Source organism: Pseudorca crassidens, chromosome 4 (assembly GCF_039906515.1).
Source record: "Pseudorca crassidens isolate mPseCra1 chromosome 4, mPseCra1.hap1, whole genome shotgun sequence".
In the NCBI taxonomy this organism is placed as follows: domain Eukaryota; kingdom Metazoa; phylum Chordata; class Mammalia; order Artiodactyla; family Delphinidae; genus Pseudorca; species Pseudorca crassidens.
Genome location: NC_090299.1, coordinates 25,699,686 through 25,717,887, shown reverse-complemented (window position 1 = coordinate 25,717,887; position 18,202 = coordinate 25,699,686). Strand labels below are relative to the sequence as shown.

At 35.4% G+C, this 18,202-nt stretch overlaps 1 protein-coding gene across 1 annotated transcript in view; it reads right to left on the bottom strand.

Annotated features, from left to right (window-relative positions):
• Window positions 1–1,693: 1,693 nt before the first annotated feature.
• LOC137223465 (bifunctional heparan sulfate N-deacetylase/N-sulfotransferase 4) overlaps window positions 1,694–18,202 on the bottom strand; it is a 247,142-nt gene continuing 230,633 nt past the window's right edge. The window contains exons 12-13 of the mRNA XM_067735209.1: window positions 16,970–17,072; window positions 1,694–5,043 (exon numbers count right to left, since the gene is read on the bottom strand). Of these exons, the coding sequence (XP_067591310.1) occupies window positions 4,924–5,043; window positions 16,970–17,072 (223 nt within the window). The 3' untranslated portion in view covers window positions 1,694–4,923. The remainder of the gene's footprint in view (window positions 5,044–16,969; window positions 17,073–18,202) is intronic.

Below are 18,202 nucleotides of genomic sequence, written 5' to 3'. Positions count from 1 at the left end.
CCAAAACTTGTCCTTATCAAGTGGATCAGGTACAGTTTCTGCTTGTCCCTGAAAGTGGGTTTCAGTTCCCTGCCAGCCTGAGAATTACTCACTAGCCAATTACATGTTCTTGCAGGAACCAAGGGCCACCTCGACCTCTTGGTGCTACAAAGCTTGTCTCTCACAGCCCTGGTTATTCATTTCTTCCCAAGTGCAGCCCCTTTGGCATCTGGCATGGTGTGCTATGTCCTCTTCCCAGGCTGTTGAGTATATGTAACAAATAAACCGTTGTTGATCCCACCTCTTCAGTATTGGGAGTTGTGTGTTTGGCATCCCCTGATAACTGTAGGGCAAGAATTCAGCTCTCATCATTGAGGTGAATAGGAGGTGATCAAAAACAAGCAGATGAAGAGAATAGAGATTAGAGCTGTGCTGTCCAACATAGAAACCTCTAGCCCCATGTAGCTATCAAGCACTTGAAATGTGGCAAGTCCAAAATTGTTATGTGCTATACGGGTGAAATACAAATTAGATTTTGAAGGTTCAGTATGACCACAAGGGTATAAAAATCTCATTAATAATTTTTTAATTGATTTCATGTTGAAATAATACTTTAGACATATTGTATTAAATAAAATATGAGAAACAGTAAAATGTTTTTGAATGGAAATTAACTATATAAATGTCTTATTGGGGGCCTGAAATACCAGACATTTGCAATGAAAAATGCAACAAAAATAATATTTGGTAATAATAAATATAATAGGAAGCAATATATTATATAATAGAGTGCTTCATTTGTGGAAAGGAGATCTTATCACAAGAGGTGAAGTTGGAAATAAAGACTCGTAGAGAATTCAGATAAATTTTCTTGTAATTTTTAACTATCTAGTATCTTTAAGCATTGATTTGTTATTACATGTATCTCTTCATTAAATTTTATGACTTTCCTTTGAGGGAGTTGTACCTCTAGACCTGATATTCCTGATAGAGGATCTGTTGGGTTACAAAAAATTTGAAGAGAGAGATATAAAGAGAAGATAAGGGGAAGATATTCTACTAGATAAACTGAGGATTAAGTAGGTAGGAGGAAAGGGACAAAGAGACTTCAATAGAAGGGACTGAGCTGGAATGATTTTTCTCTGAATGTTGATCAGAACAATAGCAGGGAGTCATGCGAAATTTATTTTTGAATGATGATGGTGAAGACAGTTTCTCATTTTAACCAAATACAGTTAATTATATGTTTAAGATATATATGTTTTATTATTAAAGGGAATAGAAAAACATATTCTTGTCTGATGAAAAAAGAGATAGTGGTTTGAATATTATACGTTATTTCTGTAACAAACATGTTCCAGCATAACCACATTAGGCAATGGGCTAAGTTGTCTAAATATATTCTCATTTAATGTTTACAGTGACCCAATGAGTAATACTTTATTGTCTCTATTTTACAAAAAAGGAAACTGTGACTCAGGGAAGTTCCACAAATTGTCCGAGGTCACGTAGCTTGCCTGAGGCAGAACTGGGATGTGAACCCAGATACCCAAAGTCCCCTCTCATAATTTCCTGGTTACACTTGTTATATGTTTGGAATTTAGGGAACATGTATAGAGCGAACCAAGTCAAAGGGAAGGAAATAGATTCACCTATGGGTGAAAACCTTGGATTTTAGAGGAGAAACAACATTACTCTAGTGGCCATACCAGCAGTAATATTTATTCTGAAGAAGTGAGAACCGAAGATATGTTATGCATGTACTACATCAGTTATTTAACAATTTCAGTAAAAGCAGAGTTCTCTTTATGTTCTCCCCACCCACTTCACTGGCTCACACAAGAAAATATTCATTTGCATATATATACATATACTGAACAAACATATGTACCTATGGCCAAGCTGTGTTCCTACAGTTGAAGTAAAATCCTATATGCAAGACTCTTTGATTTTTTTCTTTTTGAAATCATTGGCCAGCATTGTTTTTGAGGGACCTCCATGAAGCAAATGGTTAATATCTAGCCACCAAAAGCAGACTTGTAAGATATTATTCAAGTGTAAATTGTTTGCATAATTAAAAATAAATCGACACTCATGGTAAGCAGGTCACTTTATATCATATTAAAACAGTGAGATAGAAGAACAAAAACTCCATTAGGTATATGTGAACGGGTTTGTTGAAATCAAGGCAAATAAAATCTCTTATTGGATGAAGAACTATCTTTTTTGTAGAAAAAAAATAGTGTTAGAAGGAGTATAAATTTTTCTCACTAGCATTCTTCATTGTTGCTTATTTAATTGTTTTGAGGCCATTGTTAAACACCAACAAAATTTGTTTTTGTATGAGATTTGTAATATAATTTTTAGAGGCTGGTATTTGAAAAGCATATATTAATATATCTTGATATAGGGTTATAACAAATATTGTTCCTTACCTTTATTAATGTAATCAATGATTATATTTGTAAGTTAGGCAGTTGGAATAAAGAAAAAGAAGGAAAGAGGAGAAATATTGGCTTGTTTAAAGGTTTTAGGAAGTTCTTTAAAATTTTTAAAAGTATGTCATTCAAGACCATGAAAGATAATTTATTTAGAGTTAAACTATTACCTATGCTAAATATTGAGTCAATAGTTCTGAAGTAGCCAGTGGGTAAAAATTGGGAAAACCAAGATATTCTTAAAACTAAGATATTTTCCAGACTTATTATAATCTTCTCATAGCCCAGAGTCCCTTTAAGTAGTTTACTGTAAGAGATGAATTACATAATTAAAATTTGTTTTGTTGTCTTCACTGTCAATCTTAGTTAGAAAAATGTGCATACTGATTGAAATGAACCAGGGAAGAAAAGACTAGTTGAATTTGTGGGAATTTTGCTCCCAGCTATTTGTAGGTAGGTGAATGATACTGTATACATTATTTAGAAAAAATAAGAAAATGCAGAAAATTAGTTACATTTAAAAAAATCTGGTGATTAGGTAGACTTTGAATTATATGAATTTTACTCAATATGAAAAGTATCTCCCCTCTTTTCTACAAATATCTCTTTTTTCCCACTTGGGAAAAAAAATGTTAATCTCTACTTCATGAAAGAAAAAATTAGAATGTAACTGGAGGAAACTAGTGAACAAATAAATCAAAAGTTAGAGTTCTAAATACACAATTCTTACGATTTTAGTGTGCTTTAATGGAATGCTATCAAGCACATGCTCACCTAAGTAACAATAAGGTGGAGAAACTGAGTCTCACACTGAACAAAGAACAGCAAAAGCAACAGTTTTGTGATTTGTATCAATTCATACCCAAGAAAAATCTTAACATTTTCTGAAAAAGATCAAGAGCCTTTAGATGCAGTGGGAAAACAACAGAAAAACAAACATCTTAATGAAGTATAGATCCAAAGGTGAATCCTGTTTCTTGATTCTCTTTTAGATCATACTTGAATTGTTTGCTTAAAACCACAAACAACAAATAAACAGAAACGATGATCTTCAGTTTCCTTTGAAGACACTGAATTATGTCAAGCATAACTGCTCAAATTATAGGAGAAAGTAATATTATTTACAGCCTATAGAAAAATTACTCTGGAGGAAGGATGGATTGATAGGTAATGCTACCAAAGCCACTTTGATTTACTGTTCTGCTGAAATTTTACATTCATGTATCACAGAAAAGATTAACAAACCTTTAACATACCTTCATTGACAAATGAGACAAAAATCCTCCAAATGGGAGAGTAACCTATAACTCTAAGACAGGAAGAGCATCACTTCTTCTCTAGAAATTAATTTTTGGATGGCATGGATGAGAAATATGGTTTAATTTAGAGAATTCATGGTGTTTAAAGAGGTAAGCTTTAGATTACATTTCTTCTGTTAAATAGGCATTAAAAACATAATATTCTGCATTAGTATACATAGTGACACATATAAAAGTCCATGCTTTAAACGATTGACATGTACTACATAAAAGGCCCAAGTGCCTCTCTCTACCTGTAAACACATACTGGTATTTTCATTCCATGTCTTATCAATAAAGTTTTTTTCTTCTGTGGATAGTGAAAAAATATATAAATACTACATTATTGTCAAGGTGGAAATACCTAGATTAATAGTATGGTAAGATTTTTACCCATGGAAAGATGGCCTTACACACAGTAGTTAATATTATGCAAAGTATGCACTTTCTCATTCATTTTCCCCCCAAATCTCTGATAGCCGCTTTTGGAACCATAAATGCAAAATTCACTGAGAATGTCATGCTTGCCAGATAAAATACTATTGTCAGTGAATATGGAAATTTTCAGATAGTCTCCTCCTATAAGAGGAAAACAGACCAAAAATGTGGAAGGTTACAACTTTGCAACTTCTTTAGCAAGTCAAAGAAATTCATAAAGAGGAGTAACAGGGGAAAACATGTGTGGGCTAAATATAATAAGTAATAACTGCTCAAAATAAGAGCATAGGATTATACTTATAATTTCATAACAAAATCAAAATTGTTTTTAAATTAGCAAGGGAAAATGTAAGCCCTTAATTCAGATATTGGGTTACTACTAGCCTCATTTACAGATATCTCAGTCCTTATCTTTTCCTCAAGATTCTAATTTGTCTCTTGCATATAATCAGTGTTCTCAGTCAAACAGTTTCTGAAACCTTATGGTCAACAGAGGAACTGGGCTGTGTTATGATCCCCACATTGGAAACCGGGTAATGCCACAAAACCCCACATTATTTCTCAAAAGTCACACAGGGATTGATGCTAGTAATTGCCAATGAGTGCATATATAACAGTTTTCATTTTATGAAAAAGATAGAAGGAGATTTATTCACACGATCCTCTGTTGACAGTCACAAGTGCATTAAGGGGATAAAAGATGGGGGGTTTGTTTTTCTGTTTCATAGTAAAAGTCAGTATCTTGGGAGCCTTGGTTCTTCTCTCCAGTGCTATCTCACTTTTTGTAGCTCCTGTCTCAGCCATGATGGGAGAGGCTGCCCCAGTCTGTGTAGCAGTTTGGACAGTTCCACATTATGATCTCGGTAGTAATTAGAGAGGAAGGTTCTAGACTGAAAAGTGAAAAGAAAAAGAAGGCAAAGGAAGCTATTAGTTCATTAAATGAGATTGCGCACATTTTTTAAGAAATTCTACTACACTTGGACCGGCTGTAAAATAGGTATTTCTTTGTATTTTTCTGCAGATATCACTCATTTTTGCCATTAGAAAATATTTGGCGGAAGTATAGCTGGAAAATAAAAATGGGTCCAGGTATAACTTACGTGCCTTATACAACCACTAAAACACCAATTTATTAAGGGATTGCTGAAGTCTATGTAGGGAGAAAAGTTGCTAAGAAGTATATAATACTAAAGAAGAATGAGGTACGTAGGGACCAGATGTGGTACCAAATCTACAGAAAAAACATCTGTTTTTTAAATTGGTCACTTTATGTAAAATTGGGTAATAGCATAAAGATGAAAAATGAACATAATCACAAAAGCTGAATTTCATGATTAAAGAAATAACTTGCAATTTATAAAATGTTTTCTATATTTATTCAGGACCAAAACAGTTTTTTTGAAAAATCATTAAGCATTTCTTCTTCAAAGATATTATAAGGTCTCATCATAGAGATCACTATAATGATCTTTCCTGTGATTCTTATATTCCTAACCAAGCTGGAGTGATGGGCCATTTTTAGATGAATGGTTTAAAAAAGGATTATCAGATACATCTGTGGTTTTAGTTTGTTTTATTTCTGGAAGACAGAAAATTTATAATTGGTCTTTCTCTGTGGATGTCACTTACCTCATATTAGAACCCAATGAACATAGTTCTGTGTCTCTTTGATAAAATAGTAGAGATGAACATTTTTCCTGTGAAAATATAGGCAGCAATGGCCCACGTATCGGCTTCCATCTGGTCAAAGTTACACCATCTCTCTTAAGCCCTCCCAATATTTTAGCACAAATGAGTCTCTTCCTAAAACTCCCTTAGCCACTTTTGTGTGTACTGTGGAAATGGACTTAACATAACCACATTTTGTCTTGTACCATTAACCAGGAATTTCGTTACATTTCTACCCTTAAACCAGATTGTAAACACTTCAAATTCTGGATAAGATTTTTATAGAAGTAGTGGAATTTTACATTGATTTCTTGGTAGATTAAAGTGATTTTTGAAGGCCTTTTGAAATTATTGAGTTCAAAGGTATAGTTTGAGGACCTTCTGGTTCTTCTATATCCATAGTAATACCTAATATCTTCCATCCCCCTTTTGCCCACCTTGTCTTAGGAGAGATACTCATTATATCTGCTCAGTTGATTGCTAATTGGTTTCCCAATCCTAGTCTATCTCCTCATACTATAACTTTTATTGAAAGATTTTTTTCCCCCTGCCTTTTTGTAGTTTCACATTGTTTTGTGTATCTTATTATAAACAAGTGACTGTAACTAACTTATCCTCCTATAATAAATCTGGGCTCATAACTGTTTTATCCTTGTATCCTATTTGTGATATTGTGATTCATAATAAGAAATATGAAGTTGATCATTGGCCCCATTTCTGGCACAGAGCTTCTAAAACCCTTGGAATTTCCTAAGTGAGATAGTGATAAAGGTATATTTTGTTATGTTGATGAGGTGGCTTATGGACCCCACCTAAGAATGGAGGCTGGTGGCATGGGGAACCAACCTTGTGGTTAAAAGGTTGGAACTTTTTATTTTTAAATTTTTTATACAGCAGGTTCTTATTAGTCATCAGTTTTATACACATCAGTGTATACATGTCAATCCCAATCGCCCAATTCATCACACCACCATCCCCACACCCCATAGGGCTTTCCCCCCTTGGTGTCCATACACTTGTTCTCTACAACTGTGTCTCAACTTCTGCCCTGCAAACCGGTTCATCTGTACCATTTTTCTAGGTTCCACATACATGCGTTAATACACGATATTTATTTTTCTCTTTCTGACTTACTTCACTCTGTATGACAGTCTCTAGATCCATCCACGTCTTAATGAATGACCCAATTTCGTTCCTTTTTATGGCTGAGTAATATTCCATTGTATACATGTACCACAACTTCTTTATCCATTCGTCTGTCGATGGGCATTTAGGTTGCTTCCATGATCTGGCTATTGTAAATAGTGCTGCAATGAATATTGGGGGTGCACGTGTCTTTTTGAATTATGGTTTTCTCTGGGTATATGCCCAGTAGTGGGATTGCTGGTTCATATGGTAATTCTATTTTTAGTTTTTTAAGGAACCTCAATACTGTTCTCCATAGTGGCTGTATCAATGTACATTCCCACCAACAGTGCAAGAGGGTTCCCTTTTCTCCACACCCTCTCCAGCATTTGTTGTTTGTAGATTTTCTGATGATGCCCATTCTAACTGGTGTGAGGTGATACCTCATTGTAGTTTTGATTTGCATTTCTCTAATAGTGATGTTGAGCAGCTCTTCATGTGCCTCTTGGCCATCTGTATGTCCTCTTTGCAGAAATGTCTATTTAGGTCTTCTGCCCATTTTTGGATTGGGTTGTTTGTTCTTTAATATTGATGAGCTGTTTATATAGTTAGGAGATTAACCCTTTGTCCGTTGATTCATTTGCAAATATTTTCTCCCATTCTGAGGGTTGTCTTTTTGTCTTGTTTGTAGTTTCCTTTGCTGTGTAAAAGCTTTTAAGTTTCATTTGGTCCCATTTGTATACTTTTGTTTTTATTTCCATTACTCTAGGAGGTAGGTCAAAAAAGATCTTGCTGTGATTTATGTCAAAGAGTGTTCTTCCTATGTTTTCCTCTAAGAGTTTTATAGTGTCCAGACTTACATTTAGGTCTCGAATCCATTTTGAATTTATTTTTGTGTATGGTGTTAGGGAGTGTTCTAATTTCATTCTTTTACATGTAGCTGTCCAGTTTTCCTAGCACCACTTATTGAAGAGGCTGTCTTTTCTCCATTGTATATCTTTGCCTCCTTTGTCATAGATTAGTTGACCATAGGTGCATGGGTTTATCTCTGGGCTTTCTATCTTGTTCCATTAATATATGTTTCTGTTTTTGTGCCAGTACCGTACTGTCTTGATTACTGTAGCTTTGTAGTATAGTCTGAAGTCAGGGAGTCTCATTCCTCCAGCTCCATTTTTTTCCCTCAAGACTGCTTTGGCTATTCGGGGTCTTTTGTGTCTCCATACAAATTTTAAGATTTTTTTGTTCTAGTTCCGTAAGAAATGTCATTGGTAATTTGATAGGGATTGCATTGAATCTGTAGATTGCTTTGGGTAGTATAGTCATTTTTACAATATTGATTCTTCCAATCTAAGAACATGGTATATCTCTCCATCTGTTGGTATCATCTTTAACTTCTTTAATCAGTGTCTTATAATTTTCTGCATACAGGTCTTTTGTCTCCTTAGGTAGGTTTATTCCTAGGTATTTTATTCTTCTTGTTGCAGTGGTAAATGGGAGTGTTTCCTTAATTTCTCTTTCAGATTTTTCATCATAATGATAGGAATGCAAGAGATTTCTGTGCATTAATTTTGTATCCTGCAACTTAACCAAATTCATTGATTAGGCTCTAGTAGTTTTCTGGTGGCATCTTTAAGATTCTCTATGTATAGTATCATGTCATCTGCAAACAGTGACAGGTTTACTTCTTCTTTTCCAATGTGTATTCCTTTTATTTCTTTTTCTTTTCTGATTGCCGTGGCTAGGACTTCCAAGACTATGTTGAACAATAGTGGTGAGAGTGGACATCCTTGTGTTTTTCCTGATCTTAGAGGAAACGCTTTCAGTTTTTCACCATTGAGAATGATGTTTGCTGTGGGTTTGTCATATATGGCCTTTATTATGTTGAGGTAGGTTCCCTCTATGCCCACTTTCTGGAGAGTTTTTTTATCATAAATGGGTGTTGAATTTTGTCAAAAGCTTTTTCTGCATCTATTGAGATGATCATATAGTTTTTATTCTTCAATTTGTTAATATGGTGTATTACATTGATTGATTTGTATATGTTGAAGAATCCTTGCATCCCTGGGATAAATCCCACTTGATCATGGTGTATGATCCTTTTAATGTGTTGTTGGATTCTGTTTGCTAGTATTTTGTTGAGAATTTTTGCATCTATATTCATCAGTGATATTGGTCTGTAATTTTCTTTTTTGTAGTATCTTTGTCTGGTTTTGGTATCAGGGTGATGGTGGCCTCATAGAATGAGTTTGGAAGTGTTCCTTCCTCTGCAATTTTTTGGAAGAGTTTGAGAAGGATGGGTGTTAGCTCTTCTCTAAGTGTTTGATAGAATTCACCTGTGAAGCCATCTGGTCCTGGACTTTCGTTTGCTGGAAGATTTTTAATCACAGTTTCAATTTCATTCCTTGTGATTCATCTGTTCATATTTTCTATTTCTTCCTGGTTCAGTCTTGGAAGGTTATACCTTTCTAAGGATGTGTCCATTTCTTCCAGGTTGTCCATTTTACTGGCATAGAGTTGCTTGTAGTAGTCTCTTAGGATGCTTTGTATTTCTGTGGTGTCTGTTTAACTTCTCCTTTTTCATATCTAATTTTATTGATTTGAGTCCTCTCCCTCTTTTTCTTGATGAGTCTGGCTAATGGTTTATCAATTTTGTTTATCTTCTCAAAGAACCAGCTTTTAGTTTTATTGATCTTTGCTATTGTTTTCTTTGTTTCTATTTCATTTATTTCTGCTCTGATATTTATGATTTCTTTCCTTCTGCTAACTTTGGGTTTTGTTTGTTCTTCTTTCTCTAGTTCCTTTAGATGTAAGGTTAGATTGTTTATTTGAGATTTTTCTTGTTGCTTGAGGTAGGCTTGTATAGCTATAAACTTCCCTCTTAGAACTGCTTTTGCTGCATCCCATAGGATTTGGATTGTCGTGTTTTCATGTCATTTTTTTCTAGGTATTTTTTGATTTCCTCTTTGATTTCCTCAGTGATCTCTTGGTTATTTAGTAACGTATTGCTTAGTCCATGTGTTTGTGTTTTTTATATTTTTTCCCTGTAACATTTCTAATCTCACAGCATTGTGGTCAGAAAAGGTGCTTGATGTGATTTCAGTTTTCTTAAATTTACTGAGGCTTGATTTGTGACCCAAGATGTGATCTATCCTGGAGAATGTTCCGTGCGCACTTGAGAAGATAGTGTAATGTGCTGTTTCTGGATGGAATATCCTATAAATCTATGTGGTCTATTGTGTCATTTAAAGCTTGTGTTTCCTTATTTATTTTCATTTTGGATGATCTGTCCATTGGTGTAAGTGAGGTGTTAAAGTCCCCCACTATTATTGTGTTACTGTTGATTTCCTCTTTTACAGCTGTTAGCAGTTGCCTTATGTATTGAGGTGCTCCTATGTTGGGAGCGTATATATTTATAATTGTTATATCTTCCTCTTGGATTGATTCCTTGATCATTATGTAGTGTCCTTCCTTGTCTCTTGTGACATTCTTTATTTTAAAGTCTATTTTATCTGATATGAGTATAGCTACTCCAGCTTTCTTTTGATTTCCATTTGCATGGAATATCTTTTTCCATCCCCTCACTTTCAGTCTGTATGTGTCCCTAGATCTGAAGTGGGTCTCTTGTAGACTTGTTTTTGTATCCATTCAGCAAGCCTGTGTCTTTTGGTTGGAGCATTTAAACCATTCACGTTTAAGGTAATTATCGATATGTATGTTCCTGTGAACCATTTTCTTAATTGTTTTGGGTTTTTTTTTTTTTTAACATCTTTATTGGGGTATAATTGCTTTACAATGGTGTGTTAGTTTCTGCTTTATAACAAAGTGAATCAGTTATACATATATATATGTTCCCATATGTCTTCCTTCTTGCGTCTCCCTCCCTCCCACCCTCCCTATCCCACCCCTCCAGGCTGTCACAAAGCACCGAGCCAATATCCCTGTGCCATGCGGCTACTTCCCACTAGCTATCTACCTTACTACGTTTGTTAGTGTGTATATGTCCATGACTCTCTCTCGCCCTGTCACAGCTCACCCTTCCCCCTCCCCATAACCTCAAGTCCGTTCTCTACTAGGTCTGCGTCTTTATTCCTGCCTTACCCCTAGGTTCTTCATGACATTTTTTTTTTCTTAAATTCCATATATATGTGTTAGCATACAGTGTTTGTCTTTTTCTTTCTGACTTACTTCACTCTGTATGACAGACTCTAGGTCTATCCACCTCATTACAAATAGCTCAAGTTCGTTTCTTTTTATGGCTGAGTAATATTCCATTGTATATATGTGCCACATCTTCTTTATCCATTCATCCAATGATGGACACTTAGGTTGTTTCCATCTCCAGGCCACTGTAAATAGAGCTGCAATGAACATTTTGGTACATGACTCTTTTTGAATTTTGGTTTTCTCAGGGTATATGCCCAGTAGTGGGATTGCTGGGTCATATGGTAGTTCTATTTGTAGATTTTTAAGGAACCTCCATACTGTTCTCCACAGTGGCTGAACCAATTCACACTCCCACCAGCAGTGCAAGAGTGTTCCCTTTTCTCCACACCCTCTCCAGCATTTATTGTTTCTAGATTTTTGATGATGGCCATTCTGACTGGTGTGAGATGATATCTTGTAGTTTTGATTTGCATTTCTCTAATGATTAATGATGTTGAGCATTCTTTCATGTGTTTGTTGGCAGTCTGTATATCTTCTTTGGAGAAATGTCTATTTAGGTCTTCTGCCCATTTTTGGATTGGGTTGTTTGTTTTTTTGATATTGAGCTGCATGAGCTGCTTGTAAATTTTGGAGATTAATCCTTTGTCAGTTGCTTCATTTGCAAATATTTTCTCCCATTCTGAGGGTTGTCTTTTGGTCTTCTTTATGGTTTCCTTTGCTGTGCAAAAGCTTTGAAGTTTCATTAGGTCCCATTTGTTTATTTTTGTTTTTATTTCCATTACTCTAGGAGGTGGGTTAGAAAGGATCTTGCTGTGATTTATGTCATAGAGTGTTCTGCCTATGTTTTCCTCTAAGAGTTTGATAGTTTCTGGCCTTACATTTAGGTCTTTAATCCATTTTGAGCTTATTTTTGTGTATGGTGTTAGGGAGTGATCTAATCTCATACTTTTACATGTACCTGTCCAGTTTTCCCAGCACCACTTATTGAAGAGACTGTCCTTTCTCCACTGTACACTCCTGCCACCTTTATCAAAGATAAGGTGTCCATATGTGTGTGGGTTTATCTCTGGGCTTTCTATCCTGTTCCATTGATCTATCTTTCTGTTTTTGTGCCAGTACCACACTGTCTTGATCACTGTAGCTTTGTAGTATAGTCTGAAGTCAGGGAGCCTGATTCCTCCAGCTCCTTTTTTCGTTCTCAAGATTGCTTTGGCTATTTGGGGTCTTTTGTGTTTCCATACAAATTGTGAAATTTTTTGTTCTAGTTCTGTGAAAAATGCCAGTGGTAGTTTTATAGGGATTGCATTGAATATTTAGATTGCTTTGGGTAGTAGAGTCATTTTCACAATGTTGATTCTTCCAATCCAAGAACATGGTATATCTCTCCATCTATTTGTATCATCTTTAATTTCTTTCATCAGTGTCTTATAATTTTCTGCATACAGGTCTTTTGTCTCCTTAGGTAGGTTTATTCCTAGATATTTTATTCTTTTTGTTGCAATGGTAAATGGGAGTGTTTTCTTGATTTCACTATCAGATTTTTCATCATTAGTATATAGGAATGCCAGAGATTTCTGTGCATTAATTTTCTATCCTGCCACTTTACCAAATTCATTGATTAGCTCTAGTAGTTTTCTGGTAGCATCTTTAGGATTCTCTATGTATAGGATCATGTCATCTGCAAACAGTGACAGCTTTACTTCTTCTTTTCCGATTTGGATTCCTTTTATTTCCTTTTCTTCTCTGATTGCTGTGGCTAAAACTTCCAAAACTATGTTGAATAAGAGTGGTGAGAGTGGGCAACCTTGTCTTGTTCCTGATCTTAATGGAAATGGTTTCAGTTTTTCACCATTGAGGATGATGTTGGCTGTGGGCTTGTCATATATGGCCTTTATTATGTTGAGGAAAGTTCCTTCTATGCCTACTTTCTGCAGGGTTTTTATCATAAATGGGTGTTGAATTTTGTCAAAAGCTTTCTCTGCATCTATTCAGATGATCATATGGTTTTTCTCCTTCAATTTGTTAATATGGTTTATCACATTGATTGATTTGTGTATATTGAAGAATCCTTGCATTCCTGGAATAAACCCCACTTGATCATGGTGTATGATCCTTTTAATGTGCTGTTGGATTCTGTTTGCTAGTATTTTGTTGAGGATTTTTGCATCTATGTTCATCAGTGATATTGGCCTGTAGTTTTCTTTCTTTGTGACATCCTTGTCTGGTTTTGGTATCAAGGTGATGGTGGCCTTGTAGAAGGAATTTGGGAGTGTTCCTCCCTCTGCTACATTTTGGAAGAGTTTGAGAAGGATAGGTGTTAGCTCTTCTCTAAATGTTTGATAGAATTCGCCTGTGAAGCCATTTGGTCCTGGGCTTTTGTTTGTTGGAAGATTTTTAATCACAGTTTCAATTTCAGTGCTTGTGATTGGTCTGTTCATTTTTTCTATTTCTTCCTGATTCAGTCTTGGCAGGTTGTGCATTTCTAAGAATTTGTCCATTTCTTCCAGGTTGTCCATTTTATTGGCATAGAGTTGCTTGTAGTAATCTCTCATGATCTTTTTTATTTCTGCAGCGTCAGTTGTTACCTCTCCTTTTTCATTTCTAATTCTATTGATTTGAGTCTTCTCCCTTTTTTTCTTGATGAGTCTGGCTAATGGTTTATCAATTTTGTTTATCTTCTCAAAGAACCAGCTCTTGGTTTTATTTATCTTTGCTATTGTTTCCTTCATTTCTTTTTCATTTATTTCTGATCTGATTTTTATGATTTCTTTCCTTCTGGTAGCTTTGCGGTTTTCTTGTTCTTCTTTCTCTAATTGCTTGAGGTGCAAGGTTAGGTTGTTCATTCGAGATGTTTCCTGCTTCTTAAGGTGGGCTTGTATTGCTATAAACTTCCCTCTTAGACCTGCTTTTGCTGCATCCCATAGGTTTTGGGTCATTGTGTCTCCATTGTCATTTTTTTCTAGGTATTTTTTTATTTCCTCTTTGATTTCTTCAGTGATCACTTCATTATTAAGTAGTGTATTGTTTAGCCTCCATGTGTTTGTATTTTTTACAGATCTTTTCCTGTAATTGATATCTAGTCTCATGGCGTTGTGGTCAGCAAAGATACTTGATACAATTTCAATTTTCTTAAATTTATCAAGGCTTGATTTGTGACCCAAGATATGATCTATCCTGGAGAATGTTCCATGAGCACTTGAGAAAAATGTGTATTCTGTTGTTTTTGGATGGAGTGTCCTATAAATATCAATTAAGTCCATCTTGTTTAATGTATCATTTAAAGCTTGTGTTTCCTTATTTATTTTCATTTTGGATGATCTGTCCATGGGTGAAAGTGGGGTGTTTAAGTCCCCTACTATGAATGTGTTACTGTCGATTTCCCCTTTTATGGCTGTTAGTATTTGCCTTATGTATTGAGGTGCTCCTATGTTGGGTGCATAAATATTTACAATTGTTATATCTTCTTCTTGGATCGATCCCTTGATCATTATGTAGTGTCCTTCTTTGTCTCTTTTAATAGTCCTTATTTTAAAGTCTATTTTTTCTGATATGAGAATTGCTACTCCAGCTTTCTTTTGGTTTCCATTTGCATGGAATATCTTTTTCCATCCCCTTACTTTCAGTCTGTATGTGTCTGTAGGTCTGAAGTGGGTCTCTTGTAGACAGCATATATAAGGGTCTTGTTTTTGTATCCATGCAGCTAATCTGTGTCTTTTGGTGGGAGCATTTAGTCCATTTACATTTAAGGTAATTATCGATATGTATGTTCCTATTCCCATTTTCTAAATTGTTTTGAGTTCGTTATTATAGGTCTTTTCCTTCTCTTGTGTTTCTTGCCTAGAGAAGATCCTTTAGCATTTGTTGTAAAGCTGGTTTGGTGGTGCTGAACTCTCAGCTTTTGCTTGTCTGTAAAGGTTTTAATTTCTCCATCAAATCTGAATGAGATCCTTGCTGGGTAGAGTAATCTTGGCTGCAGGTTTTTCTCCTTCATCACTTTCAGTATGTCCTGCCACTCCCTTCTGTCTTGTAGGGTTTCTGCTGAGAGATCAGCTGTTAACCTTATGGGGATTCCCTTATGTGTTATTTGTTGTTTTTCCCTTGCTGTTTTTAATATGCTTTCTTTGTATTTAATTTTTGACAGTTTGATTAATATGTGTCTTGGCGTATTTCTCCTTGTATTTATCCTGTATGGGACTCTCTGTGCTTCCTGGACTTGATTAACTATTTCCTTTCCCATATTAGGGAAGTTTTCAACTATAATCTCTTCAAATATTTTCTCAGTCCCTTTCTTTTTCTCTTCTTCTTCTGGAACCCCTATAATTCGAATGTTGGTGCATTTAATGTTGTCTCAGAGGTCTCTGAGACTGTCCTCAGTTCTTTTCATTCTTTTTTCTTTATTCTGCTCTGCAGTAGTTATTTCCACTATTTTATCTTGCAGGTCACTTATCCGTTCTTCTGCCTCAGTTATTCTGCTATTGATTCCTTCTAGTGTAGTTTTCATTTCGGTTATTGTATTGTTCATCTCTGTTTGTTTGTTCTTTAATTCTTCTAGGTCTTTGTTAAACATTTCTTGCATCTTCTTGATCTTTGCCTCCATTCTTTTTCTGAGGTCCTGGATCATCTTCACTATCATTATTCTGAATTCTTTTTCTGAAAGGTTGCCTATCTCCACTTCATGTAGTTGTTTTTCTGTGGTTTTATCTTGTTCCTTCATCTGGTACATAGCCCTCTGCCTTTTCATCTTGTCTATCTTTCTGTGAATGTGGTTTTTGTTCCACAGGCTGCAGGATTGTAGTTCTTCTTGCTTCTGCTGTGTGCCCTCTGGTGCAAAAGGTTGGAACTTTAATGTTATCCCCTCACCATGGGGTAAGGGAGAGGGGCTGGAGGTTGAATCAATCACCATTTGTCAGTGATTTAATCAATCATGTCACTGTAATGAAACTTCCATAAAAACCCAAAAAGGATAGGGTTTGGAGAGTTTCTGGGTTGATGAACATGTAGAGAGACTAGAGAAATCAGAAAAGGCATGGAACCTCCACACCCTTACCCCATATCTTGGCCTATGCACCTCATATATCTGCACCTCATATATCTGCACCTCATATATCTGATATATCACATATATCTATTTCTGAGTTATATCCATTTGTAATAAAACAGTGATCCAATAAGGAAAATGTTTCTCTGAGTTTTGGGAGCCACTCTAGCATATTCATCAGAACCAAGGAGGGGGGTTTTGGAACGTCCAATCTATAGCCAGTGGTTCAAGATGGAGGTGATAACCTGGACTTGGGACTTGAGGTGAAAACCTGAACAGGGAGGGACTCTTGTAGGATGTGGCCCTTAGCCTGTGGGATCTGTTACTATCTTTGGGAAGACAGTGTCAGAATTGTGTTGAGTTGTGGGACACCCAGCTGGTGTCTGAGCCTTGCTTGGTGATGTGGAAGAACCTCTCCACCATATGTTGTAATTGGTGATCAGAGCAGTTCACTCTCCTTTGCTTAACTCAGTACCAGGCATTGTATACGTGCTGGATATATGTATTTAATATGTAATAATAATGCTTATATATTTTATCCGAAATCACTTGTTTAGTAGATAATTTATTTAAGTACACATTTGGAAAGGAATTACTGTTCAGTAAGTATTTATGTTTGAATTGCATCCCAGCACACAATTTCTACAGATATCTATCTATCAGTCATCTATCTCTGTTGGTCTATTTATTTTCCAAATATATAAAACTATTGATAGCAACGAAAAAGCAGAAAAAGGAATCAAATATATTGTCTGCTAGCTTTGAAACAGTTGTATGCGCAGGGTTCTACCAGTGTATTTCAAAGATGAGGAAAATATTACCTCTGGATCCATGGGTGGATACTTTCGACCTTTGCTTTTTCCAAGGCATTTGGTCTTTCCTCCTTCCAGTAGTTGACACCAAAAGCCCTTTTGGGGATCAAAACTACAAAAGATCAAATATATAAATGATAATAAAAATATAATGATTATAAGTTATACACAGATTTCTTTGACATCATTAAGTGGTATATAGTAAGGTGACTGTAATGAAAATATACTTCTTTTTTTTTAACATCTTTATTGGAGTATAATTGCTTTACAATGGTGTGTTAGTTTCTGCTTTATAACAAAGTGAATCAGCTATACATATACATATATCCCCATATATCCTCCCTCTTACATCTCCCTCCCTCCCACTCTCCCAAACCCACCCCTGATCTCCCTGTGCTATGTGGCTGCTTCCCACTAGCTAGCTATCTTACATTTGGTAGTGTATATATGTCCATGCCACTCTCTCACTTTGTCCCAGCTTACCATTCCCCTGCCCCATGTCCTCAAGTCCATTCTCTAGTAGGTCTGCATCTTTATTCCCGTCTTACCCCTAGGTTCTTTATGACCACTTTTTTGTTCTTTTTAGATTCCATATATATGTATTAGCATATGGTATTTGTTTTTCTCTTTCTGACCTACTTCACTCTGTATGACAGACTCTAGGTCCATCCACCTCACTACAAATAACTCAATTTCATTTCTTTTTATGGCTGAGTAATATTCCATTGTATATATGTGCCACATCTTCTTTATCCATTCATCTGTTGATGGACACTTACTTTGCTTCCATGTATATAAACCTGAATTAAAGCTTCTAAGAAAACTGCTATATTTTTTTAACAGTTCAATATGTTTATACTTTTCAAGGAGGAAATTAAAAGGGTAAAGATATAATTCACTATATTTTTCCAGAGAACTTGAGACACAGATTATACAAATGGTGAATGTAAGATTAGACAAATTTTCATTTCTTTTGTTGAAGGCAGATGATCCTATTGGTTAATTCAGACCTGATACTCTTAAAGAAAATTCTAATGTTGTTTTGCTCCCATGGCTGCAAAAAGTTACAAAAGAATGTGTGGCCTAATTATTTGGTTTAAACTCAGATATATAAGAATTTTTGTTTAGGACTAACAAGGTAGGAAAAATGAAAGAATAAACCAAATAGGAAGGGAAGTTTTAAATTTACTGCTATGGGACTTGCTGCATGCATAAAACATCGAAAAGGTTTGCATTTTTGTT